The sequence below is a fragment of the Myotis lucifugus genome, unplaced genomic scaffold (genome assembly GCF_000147115.1).
Source record: "Myotis lucifugus unplaced genomic scaffold, Myoluc2.0 scaffold_1037, whole genome shotgun sequence".
NCBI classification, from domain to species: domain Eukaryota; kingdom Metazoa; phylum Chordata; class Mammalia; order Chiroptera; family Vespertilionidae; genus Myotis; species Myotis lucifugus.
This window is the reverse complement of record NW_005872085.1, coordinates 34394-53168: the sequence shown is the minus strand read 5'-3', so window position 1 is coordinate 53168 and position 18775 is coordinate 34394. Positions and strand designations below refer to the sequence as shown.

The following is an 18775-nucleotide window of genomic DNA, read 5'->3' as shown; positions in this document are numbered from 1 at the left end:
TCTGTCCATGAGACCCACAGGTTACAGCAAACTGAGAAACAGTTCATAAAGAGTGCATGGGGCCTGGCCAGTGTGGCTCAGTGGTTGAGCATCGACCTATGACCAGGAGGTCATGAGTTCGATTTTCAGTCACAGCACATGCCTGTGTTGCTGGCTCCATCTGAAACCAGATAATCAATTGTGGACGAAGGGGCCACATGCTAACCTGACAAGATCAGGGAAGGCCTGCGTGACAATTTTGCAAACTCAAAGACTTAAAGTAACCATAAAAGATGATCTGAAATTAAACTTTCACTAAAGCAGTTATGGTGGGTAGTCACTTCCTAGGCTGGTATCTTTCCTGACAAGGTCAACCTTTCCCTAAACTGAGCTTACTGTCTTTTTTGCATCTCTGATAACACATCATTAAAATGTCAGGGTAACCTGTAACTTCCCCTTTTTCCAGACTCCTCAGGGCACAACCAAATGTGCCTGGGTACCAGGACAGATACCACAAAGTCCTTCATTGTTATTGTTATCATATTGTTGACTGTTAATGCGTCTATCATTTTACTCTTTATCCAATCCCAGAGTTCCCCTTACCCTTTGCTTTCTCCCCTCTTTCTAATCTATTACCAGTGGATTTCATGTAACCCACCCACATCTCCTCCTTTGATTGCAAAGTATAAAAAATAGATGAAAAACTGCCATTCTATGGAGCATTATCCCAATTCATTGAGATTCTGCTTCCCGGCAATTGTTGACAGTTTGGCTCAAATAAACACAAAAATTCTTTACAGGTTTAATGTTTTTATGTTAACATGATGGTATAGGGCTGCCTGTCACTACTTGAGCCAATTAAGCAGAGACAGGGTTGAATCATATATGAGCATTTATTCCAATGCAGGCAGTATGGGTGAGTGACAGGTCATCCACAAAAATCTGCTCCGCAATCTCCCATAAGCCAGCTGCTTATATTGGGTAAAACAAAGATCACATGGGGAAGTAGGCAAAAGGATTAAGGATGGGTAAGCAAAATGTATATTACAGGCATGGGGAAGTAGACAGTGTGGGCTGGGGCAGGACTCTATTGTTTGGTCAACAAAGTTGTTAATCTTTCCATGATAATTGGCAGTTATTGAATGAGAATGGACTGCATTCCAAGGTTGATTCCCAGGTCTGAGGTTGACTACAAGGTCCTGGGGGCATACAACTCCCAGCCAAGTTATAATGTGCTTTCTTTAATCAGAATAAAACAATCACAGTTAACAGAGGGTGGACACAAAGAGGCCACAAGCTAACCTGACTAACTCAGGGAAGGCCTGTGTGGAGGTCTTGCAAGCTTGGAGACCAAAAGTAGCCACAAAGGATGATTTGTGTTATGCCCAGATTTCAGGATCCCCAAGAGACCACATCAGGGAGCCAGCCATGTCCGATGCAAAAGCATAAGAGTCTGTATTTGAGCTAGCTCGGCTCCCCCACCTCGCCGACACAGCAGCAGGAAGCAGAAAGAGGGAGAACTCTGTGTGGAGAGGGGTTTTATAGGGGGTTGGAGTAAGGGGAGGAGAAAGGGCTGTGGCCTTGCCGATTGGCCAGGCGCAAGTTGGTGTCTTGTTCCTGGGTGTGGCTAGCAGAGGCTCCTTGCCAAGCACATGGACAAAGTAAGATGGAGGGCGTAGCACTTACCCTGGGGCAAGATGGAGGGCCTAGCCCTTACCCTGGGGCAAGATAGAGGGCCTAGCCCTTGCCATTTCAATTTGAAATTAAAACCTTTTAATTAAAAAGCAGTTTATAGTGGGTAGTCACACCATAGGCCAGTATCTTCCCTGACAAAGTTCAATCTTTATCTTAACTGAGCTATGGTCTTTTTGCATCTATAATAGCATATCATTGGAATGTCAAAATAATTTTCCTTTTCTCTGGACCCCTCAAAGCACAGGCACCACTCTGCGGAGACCACAAGTCCCCTCATCATTACTGAGGTAATTGTTGACTGTTAATGATAACTGGAATGGTGAGCTGAGTCCCCGCCCCCGCCCTCCCCGGGTTGTGTCTCATGATGCTGAAGAATGAGCTCTGTGGACCAGAAGATTTATGCAAAAACGTGGAAAGTTTATTACAAGCAGATTCAGACCCCTACATGGGGAGGGAGTCCCAAAATGGGTTACCCATGAAGCCTTGTAGTCTAGGTGTATATATTTGCTACAAACTTGCTCTATATCTATGTCCTCACCTGATTGGTTCCCTCATTTTTCTTGCCCAGCAATGGACCTGAACTTTCCTTGCTCCTGTGTGTTAGTCAGTACACCTTGTTTCTACAGGCCCTCCCTTGGTTTCACCTGCCTCCTGCTCTGTGTCCAAAAACATTCTGTTATCCCTGCATGGTTGGTTCCTGTGATTAGGCTGCTCAAACTGCCATGTCTTTCCTGGTTATGTTCCACCTGCCTTTGTTTCCCACTGGACCCCTGTCCTTTCTGCCTGCGTTTCAAGCTAACTTCTCTCATTAACTATCCTACACTCACTTAAGTAAAAGAAGCATGTGTCTATCATTTTACTTTTTATCCAATCCCAGAGGTTTCCCTGCTTTGCTTTCTCCCACTCCCTAATCTATGACCAATGGAGTTCATGCAACCCACTTACATCTCCTCTTTTGGTTGTAATGTGTAAAACAAGGTTAAAAAACTGCCATTCTTCAGGGCGCTATCTTAATACATTGAGATTCTGCTTCCCGGCAATTGTTGACCATTTGGCTCAAATAAATTCACAAAAATTCTTTACAGGTTTGAATGTTGTTTGTTACATTAGCAAGAGTATCTTGTAATGATTTCTTATAACCCATAGCTAGTCCCCAATATTCTATATCTTCCCCTAACAGATCCCCATTAGGGAGCATGCAGGAGGCAGTTATCAATGATCCTCTTTCATCATTGATGTTTCTATCTCTCTCTTCCACTCACTTCCTCTTTGAAATCAATAAAAATACATTTTTTTTAAGAAGAAAGAGCCATGGGGACTCACCATCCAGGGCCCGGCCCAAGGCATTCAGCTGAAAAGCACACAGACTTTCTGTGAAAGAGGCTTATTTGCTCTTGTTGTAGCATTGGCCTGAGGGACAGGCATCTAACTAAGCACAAATCGAAGGACCTACTGAAATACTCTTAAAAAATGGAGGCATGCTTGCACACTCCCTCTGCTGGCTCCTGGTTACCAGTGTTGATTTCAGAACTTCCAAACTTGGCCCAATCAGTGTTGCTCAGTGGTTGGGTATCAACATATGAACCAAGAGGTCATGGTTCAATTCCTGATTCCTGGTCAGGGCATACACTCAGGTTTTGGGTTTGATCCCCAGTGGGGGGCGTGCAGGAGGCAGCCAATTGAGATTCTTTCTCATTGATGTTTCTATCTCTCCTTCTCTGAAATTAATAAAAATATAGATTTTTTTAAAAAAAGAACTTCCAAACCTATAAAGAAGTTTTATAAAATTTTATTTGAAGCAAACACAGGATACATCTGTAATCAAGATCTCAACAGACTGAGATAAATACTCCAGAGAATAACAGTTTTCAGTTTCTTCTATACATTTGAGAGTAAGGAAGGAACATAATGGAGATTACATGAAGGTGGGAGAAAGCAAGGGGGGCATCAGATTGCAGGACAGTGAACAAGACTACATGCTCTTTTGGGGGTGGTTATGGCTTATTTCAAAGATGTGTTAACCCAGATGCACAGAAACAATGGACAGAACTTGCTTAAGGCAAAGGTAAACCTTTTACTAAAAAGTTACATGCTGGGGTGTGACTACTCACTGTGACCTGCCCAGTTAGGGATTTATGATCAGATCACTCTGTGAGGTTACTGCTTATAGAACCCCTTTTTATCATCCACAGTCCCTACCCAGTATCTCCCAGAACGAGTTCTGTGAACTTAATATCAAACCCAGGTTCAGCTGCCTGCCTGTTTCTCAAGAGCCAATAATAGACAGGGGCTGATGGAAGTGATAACCAGAATGGTGAGTTAAGGTTTTTTCATCGGGGTTGTGTCTCAGGACACCGAAGAATGAGCTGTTTGGGCCAGGAGATTTATGCAAAAATGTGGAAAATTTATTACAAACAGGTTCAGACTCCCAAAAGGGGAGGGGCCCCAAAAGTGGGTTTCCAGTGAAGCTACTCTTCTAGGGGTATATATGTGCTACAAGCCTGCTCTATGTCTACCTGTATTGCCACCTGATTGATTCCCTCATTGTTCTTGCCCAGCAAAAGACCTGAACTTTCCCTGCTCCTATGTGTCAGTACACCTTGTTGCTACAGGCCCTACCTGCCTCCCGCTCTATGTCCAAAAACATTCCATTATTGTAGCAGTAGGGGGTCCCTAGGCCTGGCCGGCAGTCAGGGCTGATCAGAGCCTTCCTTCCACTGGCTGCTGGCTGCTGGCTGGGGCCTTCCTTTGTTCCGCATCGCCCCCTGGTGGTCAGTGCACATCATAGGGAACGGTGGAACTCCCGGGGCAGTTGAACTCCCATGGGGACAATTTTCATATTAGCCTTTTATTATATAGGAAGGCTGGTTCCTGTGATTAGGCTGCTCAAACTGCTGTGTCTGCCCTGACTATGTTCCACCTGCCTTTGTTTTCCACTGAATCCCTGCCCTGTTTGCCTGCATGTCAGGCTAACTTTTCTCAGAAGGAAAAATGGTTTATTCCAAAGCCAGCAGCTTGAGAAGATGGGGAGCTCTCATCACAAAGACCATCTAAACATCCCAGTCAGGCAGGGGTTTTTATGAGAGGTGGTAGGGGAAGGCAGACAAAGGAAACCGAGGGGGTTGTGGGCTCTAAATGCTGTGTGCCAGTCAGCACAATCTGCTTCGATAACCATCCCCAAGCAGGTCAAGGGTCTGGCTTTTGTCAGTCCAAGGTGAGCAAAGCTCCTGGAGCTAAAATGCCTGAAGACAGAGTCTGCTTCCTTTGAGGTTAGCTCCTAGAACAGGGGTGGGCAACCCCTGGTACGCATGCCAAACATGGCACTCCAGTAACTTTTGCTGGCACGTGAAACCCTCTCTTATAATCTTCCATTTGCAATTTTTTTCTTAATATCGACTTTTTTATTTTTTTCATATAAATTCAGTGTAGGTGCATCTTACATAAATAAATAATTTTACATAACAAGTTATCTTAAAGACAATAGACATGGATTGACGAGAGAGGGGAAGAGCAATTTCTATGTCTCTGCCTTAACTCTCCTTGCCTTCCTAGATAGTCCAGTGTTTTGGTTTCAGCCTCAGACGCAACGGGTTTTTGTTGACAAGACAACCGCTTCACCTACTTATTCAAAATTTCACTCTATAAAAATGAAACCTTCTCTCTCGCTTTGCCCACTGGTACTAACGAGAGGGGAATAAATTTCTATGTTTCTCTCGGCAGCAAAAGTCCCACTGATAATATCAAACGGAGTCATAAAGTTTTCTGTCGGACTATCAGTGTACATGTATACATTAAAAAATAAATGTATTTTTCATCATCATATACTGTGTTTTTGTCGCTTGAATGAATTTTATTATTTCTTCAAGGTTCTTCACATACGTATACCTTAAGAGATATCAAGTAGGCGTAACATGTTCTCAAATAATTAGGGTTTGCACGCAGAAGAATTTTGAGTCAGAGATTTTGCTGGTTTTCGCACGCACTCACAAAAATGTTGCCCACCCCTGATCCTAGAGTCCTTTAAGCAAATAGGCTGTTGGTCCACAGCTGCATGTGAATTTACAAGTCATCATTTACAGAAACATCTGGCCCCCTTGGTTACATCTGGGGTCCTGGTTTTTGTGGCTGCTGTCTAGGGAGCTCCCCATGATCACCTGGCTCTTGTGGGGCTTGCATTTATGAGTCCCGAGTGACTACAGCAAACTGACAGTTGTTGGCTGGATAACACCCTCAGGTCACAGCAGACAGCAGACTGAGACACACTTGGAGTCTGTCTTGAAAGAGGCGCATTTGTTTGCCTCAGCTCTTCTGCCTGAGGGGCTTGCTTCTGGTTTGGCACACATGCAGAGGCCAGCGTGCACCTCTTTGTGCTTGCCCTCTGCCTTGCTCCCAGTCACCAGTACCTCCTGTGGGGAGCTTGTGCATTCATCTGGAGCCCCAGTTTTGAATCTGTCACCCAAGGAACACCTCTTGATGACCTGTCTCTGGTGCCCACAGTTTGTGTAACATGGAATTTGGTGAGCAGATTCTCCTTGTAGGTTCTTGTCTCACAAAATTTGGAGAATAAAATTCACAGAATAAAATGCCTTGTGACATTTCTCTATCCTCTGTAGAAGTAAGATAAGCATTCTGGCGTCTTGGAGCTCTCTCTGCCCTTCACATATGCATCCCTCTCCCATGGACCCCCATCTTCCCTAACACTGCCTATCCCGTCTCTAAAATCCTTTCACTTGCACTCGGTTCTGTGGAACTGTAAGAGATGGAGGGGCAAGTCCCAGCCTACTACACCCCAGGCACAGCAGAGAAGCAATAGACTGATATGCCTAGTGTTTCTGTGAAAGAGGCCTGTTAGCTCGAGAGCTGTGGCCGGAGGGGCGGGCTTCTAATTAAACACACATCCAAGGGCTGACTGTACCCTTTCCAGAGACCCTGGAGGGCAGGGCTACCTTTGTGCTCTCCCTCTTCTGTGCTCCAGAATGCCAGTGTCTCCTAAGGAAGCTTAAACCAGCGTCTGGTGCAAGTTTTTATGTCTGATGCCCTGGGTTTTGCCATTCCCACCCAGTGACCTTTGACCACCTGGCTCTGGAAGCCACAGGGTCTTGCATTTTTGTGACCCACAAAATGGTAACAAATGGAGACAGTTCTTGGCCAGCTACCAATTTGAAATTCCAGTTGTGGGTATTTATCCAAAGAAAATAAGAACAATAACTCTAAGGATATATATATGAACCCATGTTCACTGAGGCATTATTTACAACAGCCAAGCCATGGAAACATCATAGGGCATGTAAATGTCAAATCACTATGCTATCCACCAAGAACTTACATAATATTGTACAGTAACTTTAAAAAATAAATAAAAAAATGTTTTAATAGATAAAACAAAACCGAAGAGGGGAAATTAAAGCACAAGAAAGGAAAAATAAGTGTTCAAGTGGCCAGTTACCCAACATCAGCTAGAGATCTCTAAAACAAAGGAAACTTCCAGGTGGGGTGGCCTGGCTTCTCCTCCAGTTGAGTAGCTAGTTTTTATTGAGACAGCTGCCTTTGAAGTGACTCGAAAGCGTTATACCAGGCACTTGTAATACAATAAGAAAAAAAGCAACTGTCAGGGATATACACCACATGCTGGAATAAAATAAGTCATGGAAATGTGATGTGCAGCATGGTGACTACAGTTAATAATACTGGACTGTGTATTTGAAAGTTACTAACACCCTAGCTTGTTTGGCTCAGTGGATAGAGCTTTGGCCTGCAGACTGAAGGGTCCCAGGTTCAATTCTGGTCAAGGGCACATGCCCGGATTGTGGGCTTGATCCCCAGTGGGGAGCATACAGGAGGCAGCCAATCAATGATTCTTTCTCATCATTTAATGTTTCTATCTCTCTCTCCCTCTTTGTTCCTCTCTGAAATCAATAAAAATAGTTTTGTTTTTAAAAAAAGTTACTAAGAAAGTAGATCTTAAAAGTGCTTGTCACAGGAAAAATGTAACTATGTGAGGAGATGGATGTTAACTAGACTTATTGTGGTGATTATTTCACAGTATTTAAAATATCAAATCATTATGTTGTATACCTGAAACTAATATAATGTTATATGTCAATTATATCTCAATTTAAAAATATATATTTTAAATCAGACAGGTAGGTACATATTATTTGTAACCAAGCAAAACTAATTTTCAGTAAAATGAATCATATCATAGGTTATTTGCAATGGAGGTAGGAGGAGATTGAGTACAAAGGGGCAGAGGTATGTTCCAGGGTGATGGAAATTCTAAATCTTGATCAGGAAGGTGTTTACACAGATGTTTATACTTGTCAAATAATATTGAACTGTACACTTAAAATATGGTATCTTTTCCTCTATGTGATGTGTATCTCAATAAAGTAGATTTGTAAAATAACATAATGTATAATAATATACTGGGCAAATAAAAATAAATTAGGGGTTATTGTCACAGCATTCAGAACAGAACATATTAAGCATGATTAAGATGGACATTTTATGATGCTTAAAGTCATAATTCACAAAGAGCACATAACATTTATTGATATCTATGCATCAAGTAGAAAAGCAGCAACCTAAAGACAAATTTAAAAAGAGAAGATTGTTACACAACTAGAACTATAAAAAACAATAGACATAATAATAAGAAATTAGGAAATTGAAAGACCATAATCAGTAATGTAAAGTTTATACATATATTTTTTAAGGTTTTTTTTGGGGGGGGAGGGAGTGTTAATAACAAAGTTGTTAAGTTTTATTTATTTATTTTTTATTGAATTTTAGAGAAAGAAAAAGGGAGATGGATAGTGAGATAGAAACATAGATGAGAGAGAAACATCATAGCCTGCCTCCTGCACGCTCCCTACTGGGGATCAAGCCTGCAACCCCAGCAAGTGCCCTGACCAGGAATTAAAAATGTAAGAGCCTCTGAAAAATAAATCTTGGTTCAAAGGCAAGTGCAAAGTAAACATTTTTATTTCTGCAGAAAATTATAATAAAAACATGACATACACAGTAGTATTTAAAGCAGGGCTTAGTCTAAAATTAATGATATTCCTACAACATAAAGCAATAATCAAATTTCCAACTCAAAAGCTACAAAATTAATAACACCATGAGCTGAAAGAGAGTAAGAAATTAATATGAGGCAGACGCCATCTCACCCCCACTCCAAGTTTCCTCAGTGTGGCCTCCCTGTTGCCGCGAATCTCTCCTTCAGCAGATCCCGGTGTAATAAAGGGTAACATACCCATCCCTTGCCAGGGGCTCTGGTATTATTTTGAGCTCCTTTAAACCTTCTCTTGGATCTGGAATGTAGAGAACTGCTTCTCTTATTTCCAGCCCCTTAGCCCCAGGAAGAGTTTCACAAAAACAGAATTCCAGAGACGCTCCTTCACTTACTAGGAAACTGTCTCCTCTCCTGAGAATGCATCAGCTCCATCTGCTCTGCATTAAAGAGGGTCCTTAGGTTTCTGCAAAGGTGTTTTTCCAAAGATGGAGAGGACAGGTGAGAAAGGGAACTAAGGTAAGAACTAATGCCTGGCTCTCAATGCCGGGCGGGGAAGAGGCCACCTGGGCATGGGCGCACTCCCTGCCTCCCCCTCTGTTCAGTGCACACTCTTTACCTCTCAAGCTCTGCCATCTCTCAGGTGAGACATCGTACCTGCCCACATATGGTTATAGATTTTTTTAATGGGGTAGTTTTAGATATATTCACTAATAGCAATTTATAGTCAACTTCCATTTTAAACACAATTTTATAAGATCATTCTTTTGTTTGAAGTATTTTTCAAAATTTCCAAACTTTACATAGATGTGGATTATTTTTATCTAGTATAGCCAATAATTAAATCATTACAATTCTAATTGTTATCATTTTTATTTTTAAAGTTCTGGTTAAATCACAATTAAATTTTTTGGTAAAATGCTCTAAGTGTGTATGTTGCCATTTGTTTAAAATATGTAATTTATTTTAAATTGCTTTTATAAAATTTCTATATAATGTTTTTTGATTTACTGACTAGTGCTAAGTAGATATTTCTGTACAATGACTGCTCACGTTAAGTACATCAGGATTGGAGAGTTCCTGGGAAGAGACCCAATCACCACTGGACAAAAGGAACGTCATCTGTCTCCAGGCAGGCAGTTCTGAAACTGGTTCAGATGAAGGGAGAGCTTCAGTTCAGCTCACAAGCATCTGATGGTTCTATGCCATAATCTCAGCACAAAGTTCTCATCAAATAACCTGCTCAGTTTAGCTGAAGATTCCCTTGGGCCAAGTGAAAGCAGACCTGTACAGAAGGTAACTTTGCTTATTTTCTCATTGAAAAACCATTAGAAGCAGTTTATTTCAGACTCATTTAAAGTCACTAGCTCATACACATAGGAGCTGCTGGTGACAAAGAACCAGTGGGAATGATCCTATATAATAAAGATGTAAATGCAAATTGACCATCACACCCTCACACAAGATGGCTGCCCCTATGTGGTCACAAGATGGCCATCACAAGATGGCCGGCAGGGGAGGGCAGTTAGGGGTGACCAGGCTGGCAAGGGAGGGCAGTTAGGGGTGACCAGGCCAGCAGGGGAGGGCAGTTGGGGGTGACCAGGCCAGCAGGGGAGAGCAGTTAGGGGCAATCGGCCTGGCAGGGGAGCAGTTAGGAATCAATCAGGTTGGCAGGGGAGTGGTTAGGGGGTGATCAAGCTTGCAGGCAGTCCTGGATGGTGAGAGGAGTGTCCAACTGCCCCTTTAGGCCTGATCACACTGGAATAAGCCTGAATGGGCAGTTGAACATCCCTCAAGGGGTCCCAGTATGGAGAGGATGCAGGCTGGGCTGAGGGACACACCCGCCCCCCACCCCATGCACAAATTTCATGCACCGGGCCTCTAGTTCACTTATAATTTTACTTTATGTTAAAACTATGATCTGAAAACATAAGCAACTGGAACAGTTTCTTGTGTGATAACTGAAGAAACAGGAGAAGAGACACAGAGTTGGGTTGGGGACAGAACTCTTCCGCCATCTCTTAGTTACTGACAGTACATTCTTGGAGTTTCACTCGATCCACAGGATGTGACATGTGAGGCTGGACCTTCAACTACTCATTCAAGATACAATTTTGATCCTGCATGTTTAACACCCTAACTTCTTAATTTAAGTTGAATTTTTTAGAAACCTGTTATATTAATAGGTGAAAATTTTGAGCACCATGAAGAAAGGTTTCATTCATTTGCCAAGATCTTGAGCAGTTTCTGCAAGGTACAGGGCAGGTAAGTCTGGATCCGGGAAAAAGCATGGAAACATGTGATTTACTGTGAGAAAGGAGGTACTACCCAGTAAATGGAGCACCTCTCAAGTGTAAGCTCTTTCTTTCTTTGTTAATATATTTTTTTTTATTTCAGAGAGGAAGGGAAAGGGAGAAAGAAAAACATCAATGATGAGAGGGAATCATTGATTGGCTGCCTCCTGCATGCCCCACAACCTGGGCATGTGTCCTGACTGGGAATCAAACCGTGACCTCCTGGTTCATAGGTCGCTGTTCAACCACTGAGCCATGCCAGCCCGGCTCAAGTACAAGCTCTTGATTCATAACAGCAGACCCCCCAAAAAATGATAAGGCCACATATAGGTTCAAATATCTATCCTAATTAATTCAGGACACTGGATTCTGAATCCATGCAGAAGGAGACCCCTCCCCAACAAGGCCTCATGGCTTGCCTTGTGACATTTTATCTCTGCCACTTACCAGCTGTGTGAGCCTGGGCACCTCACCTCTCTGGTGCAGGGCCCTCCTTATGATATAGGACAGGTATTAGAGCATGGCAGGTACATTTAAGGAGTCCTAGGAATTCATTCCAAGTGCAGTATGTGTATATCCTCACAACAACCTCACGGGATGGAGTCAATGCCCCCAGCCAAGGCCACGGGGAGCACACCTGGGGGTGAACAAGCTGTTGTTGTGTCATCGCAGTGAGGGAGAGACTCACTTTGGGGAATTGTGAGGCATCTCAGTCAGAGGGTGTTGGAACCAAAGAAGCAGAATCAAGAGGAGACGTCTATTCAGAGAGTTATTGCAGGACCAGTTTACACAGTTGTGGGGAACTGGGCAAGGCCAAGATCCACAGGGCAGACCACTGTCAGGAGGGGCAGCTGGAACTCTCAGCACAGACTGAAGCCCAGAGCAGAATCCACTCCCTCAGGGAAGCCTCACTCTGCACCTGGGACTCTTTAGGGGACGGAACCGGCTCAGTCACATTATCCAGCATGACTTCTATCACTCAGTCATCGGGTTATGGGCTTTAGTCACATCTACAAATATCAACATATCAATGTTTGATTGATAAACTAGGACTATAACCTAGCTGACACATAAAACTGATCATTGACCTCAGGGTTTGGGCTGTAGGTGATCTTGGGAAGGACTTGAGAAATAGAGACTTTGTCCTAATTGGATTCTGTTAGGAAGTGGGTGCAGGGGTGGGTAGTTCTATAATTGGGTATATTAATACATTTTACCTGGAAGGAAGGAAGGCGATACTGAAGCTAGAGCTCTAATTGGGAGAGGTGTAGCAGTCGGCTCTGGCCGGATAGCATCCTCCAAATATGCCAAGGTTGCAGGTTCAATCTCTGGTCACATACAAGAAGCAACCAATGAAAGCATAAACACATGGAACAACAAATCAATGTTTCTCTTATTCTCTCTCTCTCTCAAATCAATCAACTAAAAAATAATAAAAAGGAGCAGCAGTCATTTACATTACCCAGGAGAGAGGTGTGCTTGACCATTTTTGTGGCTCAGACAATGTCCATGTTCTGGTTATTTAGGTCTGTGAGAACCAGCAGGCACACACAGGAGAGGAGATTCTTTTTTTAAAAAATTTTTTTAAAATATATATTTTATTGATTTTTTACAGAGAGGAAGGGAGAGGGATAGAGAGTTAGAAACATCGATGAGAGAGAAACATCGATCAGCTGCCTCCTGCACACTCCCCACTGGGGATGTGCCTACAACCAAGGTACATGCCCTTAACCGGAATCGAACCTGGGACCCTTGAGTCCGCAGGCCGATGCTCTATCCACTGAGCCACACCAGTTAGGGCAGAAGAGGAGATTCTGATTTCATACCCTCCCTCCTTTCATAGAAAATTCCCTCAGGTCCAGTTGGAGTGGAGGCTGCATCAGAACCTCAGAACCCGGGGATTTCCCAGTTCCTGCCAGGCCTCCTAGTACATACTCTTCAGCCAGCAACTGAGGTGTCATCACAGGGTGGGTGTCTGATTGGCCAGAACCTGACCAGTAGGGTTTGGTTTGGGTGTTTTTAGATTTCTTTCTCAGCTTGGTCCTCCCATTGCTCTACAACTCAGAGCAGCAACTGCTGAGACCACCTTGAGAAGAGGATGGCCCTAAACAGAGCCCTGATTTGGGGGGCCCTCGCCCTGACCACCGTGCTGAGTCGCTGTGGAGGTGAAGACATTGTGGGTGAGTGCTCTGCTGAGCCACATGGGGACTGGACTGGGAAACAGAATTGGAGGGTAAAAAAGATAGAGATTTGCATAGAAATAGTAACGATTCCTCAAAGGCATCCTCAATATTAACCACATCCAAAAATTATGGTCCTTCCTTTTTTGGAAAACCAGAGTCCCCATCCAGTCTCTGCTACCTGAGCTTTGCACACTGCACCAAGGCCATCATCCTGTTTCTAACATTGGATCCGTGAATATAGCCTCGGGGTGGGGGGGGGGGTCTACAGCATTCATGGGTGATTGCCTCAAAGATTAGGGATGTTTTCATACGTGGATGTTCTGTTACTGAAATTTATGATCTATTGTTCTCAAATTTTTCTGAACAATTTTTGAAGCTTTTTATAGATTTTAATTGTAGTTTACCTTGTGATAGAGTTTCATGAATTATGTGTACTATGTAGATATAAAGAAGGGTTCTCTGCTTTGTCTCAGATTCACATACATTTCCAAGCTGAGAACTGGCAAGGGTGGGGATTGGGTAAGCAGCCCAGTGAGGGCCTTCAGACAAGTCATTTTATCTCGTGGTTTTCATTTAATCTCAGTTACTGCTTATGCCTCACCTTACAAAATATCAAATAAAGTAGGTTTTAGGTGTGCTTCCCAAGTAATGAAGATCATTAAATGTCAATGATATTTTAAAATTACTATTATTACAGGTATAGCTGTATAATTTTTCATTAACAAAGTAGAGAATATCTTTACTTTTATTTTAAATTTGAGAACTTTATGATGAAAACTTGGTGAATTAAATTACATTAGTCTCACATTGTCAGCCCAAATGGCCTGTCCTTCACCACATCTAAGGAAGCTCTGCAAGGAAGATTGGGCATCTTATCAGGGTTTGGTCCCCTGGGCACTCCACCTCTGTTTCTCACCTTTCCACTCTCTCTTCTTCATTCCTTTACCCTCCTTTCTTTCCAGGGTCCATCCCTGGCTCTTTTTTCCATTGTTTTATTGGAATGAAGAGTGGGTTCGTAAAAGCAAAGTAGAAAAACCATGCACTGTAGTTCAAAGAGGAAGTGAACTGGAGGTTACCCTGATCTTCAAGGACTTCATTAACTATGCTGCCCCCAGGCTTTCTTGGTTTGGTAAGAAAGTTTGTCTGCTTCTCCAGAGCACGTCCAAGTTCCCTTTTCTCAATGTCACTCCAGAGTGCCCTGGTCGGGCTCGATGTACCCCCCACAGTGGGCACAGGGCCAAAGGCCTGCAATGCCTATTAGGGCCCCATGAAAATGTTTTTATTTCTTTTAAAATTAGAAAAAAAAATGAACTTTTAGGGTAGAAGAAAATAGTTTAACTTAGCCTGGATTATACTTGCCTTTATACTAATATGGTCATAAATATGATTTTTTGGTATTTTTATGGAAAAATAAAGGCCCCACCTAACAACAGTGCTTAGGCTCATGAGCCATAATGCAGCCCAGTCACTCATAGGATGCTGCTACCTTCGTGTCTTTCAGTCTTCCCCAAATCTCTGTCGTCCTGGAGAATAGCGCTGACATTTGCTACACAGTTTGAGCACCAGGAGCTCATGCTGGGACTCAGATGAAGAGACGTGCTATCTGCCCCTGGAGGGAGCTCAGATTAGCGATAGGACAACATGGTACCCAGAACAGGGCCACTGCTGGGCAGGACAGTGGGCCCAGTGAGACTGAAACTGAGAGTGAGTAGTTCCAGCTGGCTCATCAGCAGCGGCGTGCAGCCAGGACCCGTGCAGATGAAAAGGATAATCACATATATTCATGTTTGTAAAGGAGTCAAGAGGATTCATTACAAGGACAAGGAGGCTTTGATGGAGGGCCTTTTAAGTGGCCAGCCAAGGGGGTCATGCTGGGTGGGGATGAGGACTAGATAAACTTACAAAGCAGACATTTGCATGGAGGGGCTGGAGATCATAATGTGGTCAAAACTATGCTTAATGAGGGGATTTAGCTAAGAAGTTGGTAACTAAGCAGACACTTCAAGAGTGAACTGGAGGTGTCCAGGAAATCCTGGAAGATAATTTGAGGGAGGAAAACAGACCCTTGTAAAGACCAAGGAGCATGAAAGGGTGACATCTGGTTTGATGGGCAGGTGAGGTATTTGTGGAGGACTCAGCACAGTGAACCTATTGGCTCCTTACTCACCGGACTCCCCTATTCATTAAGCTCCCCGCTGGCAGAGACCATGCATGGTCCGTGTGTTACTCCTCGCTCCTCACAATGTCTAAAACCTTGTTGGTACTCAGGAAGTAGGAAGGGAGGGAAGAGAAAATGGTAAAAGGCTCAGACAAGTTGTCCAGTCAGGCCCACCCGGGAGTCAGCTGTGCTGGGTGCCTTCTGCTTTGGCGTCACAGACAAGTCCACTGTCCATTCGAGGGAAGGGCCGGAGTTTTCCCTGAGTCCTCCACAAGGTAAGTGTTGAGTCAGAAAAAGGAGAGGCTTAGTAACGTCCTTCAAGAAAAGAAGAGGGTGGGAAATGACAGAAATCCAAAGTCTAATGAAGTTTCCAATTTCATTTCAAAGGAAACCAGGTGCTCTCCTCTAAGGACCACCCTGTTACAGAAGCAGAGACCTTAACCCTGGCTGGTGAGCTCAATGGTTAGAGCATCAACCTGCACAGTGAAAGGTCATAGGTTTGAGTCCTTGTCAAGGGCAGGTACCTGAGTTGCAGGTTCCATCCCCAGAGCCACCTGCAAAAGGCAACCAATCAATCTGAGAGGTTTCTCTCTCTTTCTCTTTCTCCCCCCTCCCTCCCACTTTCTCCAAAAGAAAAACTCAATGGAAAAATATCCTCAGGTGAGGATAAACAAAACAACAAAAACCAAAAAAACAGAGACCTTAGAAGCATTGTTTACCTTTTATGTGTTTTGTGATATTGTCACTGCCTTTATCATGCTCTTTCTTATTCCCTAAACTGGAGGCAATTCTTTAAAAATGATATCGAGTGTGCATTTTCTTGGTGAAAAAAATAAAAGGAGGAAGGAATCCTTGCATAGAACATGTTCTGTTCTGAGCCAGTCCTGAGGGGAGAGGACTCACAATGAATGTGTTATTAACCGATGAAGAAATTGAGAGAGAAAACTTATGAAGCAGAGAGAGGTAAATTGAATCTCCGGGAAAGAAAGCTAAGGCCATGGTCATTCATTTGTTCCTTGTTCCACCCATTTCAGTATTTATCATAAGCCCATGAGGTACCAGGCGCTGAGCTAGGTGGGCAGGAAATTGCAGTAAACAGGCCTGTGGAATTCTGTTCCTGTTACAGGAGCAAACGTGGGAGTTTAGAGGCAGCTGGATTCTAACAGGACAGCCAGGAGAGGGAGCAGGCTCTGGGGACTGCAGGCTGTGCCGAAGGCGCAGCCCACAATGTTTGCACATTCGTTTCTTGTCACTTTGTTTAATGAGATCCTTTCTCTCCTTTGTTATGCACCTCCCTGCTCCCACCTCAAACATCAGCTGACCACATTGCTGCCTATGGTGTATGCTTCTCCCAGTCTTACAGTCCCTCAGGCCAGTACACCCATGAATTTGATGGAGATGAGGAATTCTACGTGGACCTGGAGAAGAGGGAGACTGTCTGGCAGCTGCCTATGTTTAGTGAAGTTAGAGGTTTTGACCCACAGAGTGGACTGACAACAGTGGCTACTGCAAGATACAACTTGGACCTCTTGATTAAAAGCTCCAACTCTACTGCTGCTATCAACGGTGTGTGTCCACCATCCTGTCTCTTTCCTGAATCTACCCTCCATACCAGGCCTCACTCCCTTCTTCCCATGGATAGATTCCCTTCACTCTGTAAAATGCTCTCCTTTCCAAGGAGTCCCAGATCTTCTCATGGAATTTGCTGAACCCTCATCCTCTCCCTTCTTACAAACCACATATTTCCATGAAATACAGATTCTTGCACCCACACTGCAATCCTCGACTTCTTCAAGAACGGGTCCCATAGACGCCCTACCCTAACAAGGGGCCCACAGAGAGAAGGGCGTGGGGATGACGGGCGGGCAGTGTATAGGGGCTCACAAGCAGAGGGAACAAGAGCATCTCCTCTCTCCGATGGGGGAAACGTTGGTGGGAGGGCCCTTCCAGGATGCAGGGACCCTCAGGGCAGAGCTGCCCACGATTCTAAACCCAGTGCTGTTTCCTCACCATAGAGGTTCCTGAGGTGACTGTGTTTCCCAAGGCTCCCGTGGAGCTGGGCCAGCCCAACACCCTCATCTGTGCCGTGGACAACATCTTCCCTCCTGTGATCAACATCTCGTGGCTGAGCAACGGGCACTCAGTCACACAGGGTGTTTCTGAAACCAGCTTCCTGTCCAAGAGTGATGATTCCTTCCTCAAGATCAGTTACCTCACCTTCCTCCCTTCTGCTGACGACGTCTATGACTGCAAGGTGGAGCACTGGGGGCTGGACCAGCCACTCCTGAAACACTGGGGTGTGTATGAGCCCCACGCCTTTTGGTGCCTTCTTTTCTCTGTCATGTCAGACACTCTGCCTTTTAGCTCCTAAATCTCATGGCCCAAAGCCTCTTTTCTACACTTCAAGGATTTCTAATGGTAAACTTCATTATTCTCCCTCAACCTGGAGCCAAGTCTTTGTAGAACCAACACCAACCCTCCCACCCCATCTTGCACACATGCTCTGAGTCAACCTTCCACATCCTGACCTCCATCACCTCACTCCCACAGAGCCCGAGATTCCAGCCCCCATGTCAGAGCTGACGGAGACAGTGGTCTGCGCCCTGGGGCTGGCTGTGGGCCTCGTGGGCATCGTCACGGGCACCGTCTTCATTATCCAGGGCCTGCGCCCAGGTGGTGCCTCCAGACACCAAGGGCCCTTGTGAGTCACACGCCAGAAGGAAGGTAAGGATTCCCCTGGGTTAGAGCTGGGACCGGGAGACACAGGACAGGGGGAAGGAGAGTGGGAAGAGATTGTGGGCACAACTGTGGTTGAAAAATTGTAGTAGAATTGGGAAACAGCATGAAGAAAGCACAGGAGCCTCTGAGACCTATAAATCTCATGTCTGTCCTGTTACTGCAGGTGCGTTGCCAATCTTAAGAGCAGAAGAATGGACATGCTGGGTGACCTGGCACTATTCCTGGCCAAGTCCATCATATGCCTTCTCTCCTCCCATGCCCCTCCTGTCATCTCTTCTCTGGGACTTAAGGCGCTGTGTCCTCTCAGAGTTCACAAACCCTTGGAATTCTTCCTCTCACTCCTGACATTTTTTCTTTTCTCAGCTGTTACCTACTATGGAGATCCCTGGGATGTGCCTTATTCCTTGTGGCTCTGATCTGATATGTCCATGGAAGCAATAAATTCCCTTTATGAGGTCTTTCATTGAATTTTTTTCTTTCTTTCATCTCACAGCTAACAAGGACATAGCTAAGAATGGCAAACCCTCATGTTTCAGGCCCCTTTCATTTTATTTTACAGGTCATTTTTCATGCCCAGTAACAAAAGAGTAACCAAATAAAGCCTGATAAATTTTGATATATTAGATGAGGTTAAGATTTCTCTCTTCATTTGGTTCCCACCCTTGGCCACTGCTTCCCTCCCCACCTCCCCAATTCAGGCATCAGTGAAGAT

General features: G+C 44.3%; 1 protein-coding gene across 1 annotated transcript; it reads left to right on the top strand.

Annotated features, from left to right (window-relative positions):
- The first annotated feature begins 13034 nt into the window (after positions 1-13034).
- LOC102419180 (SLA class II histocompatibility antigen, DQ haplotype D alpha chain-like) lies at positions 13035-18521 on the top strand. The gene is made up of 5 exons (XM_014449128.2): positions 13035-13163; positions 16642-16890; positions 17340-17621; positions 17875-18048; positions 18227-18521. Exons 1-4 carry the CDS (start codon positions 13082-13084, stop codon positions 18027-18029), a joined length of 768 nt encoding a protein of 255 aa, XP_014304614.1. The 5' UTR covers positions 13035-13081; the 3' UTR covers positions 18030-18048; positions 18227-18521.
- The last annotated feature ends 254 nt before the right edge of the window (positions 18522-18775 follow it).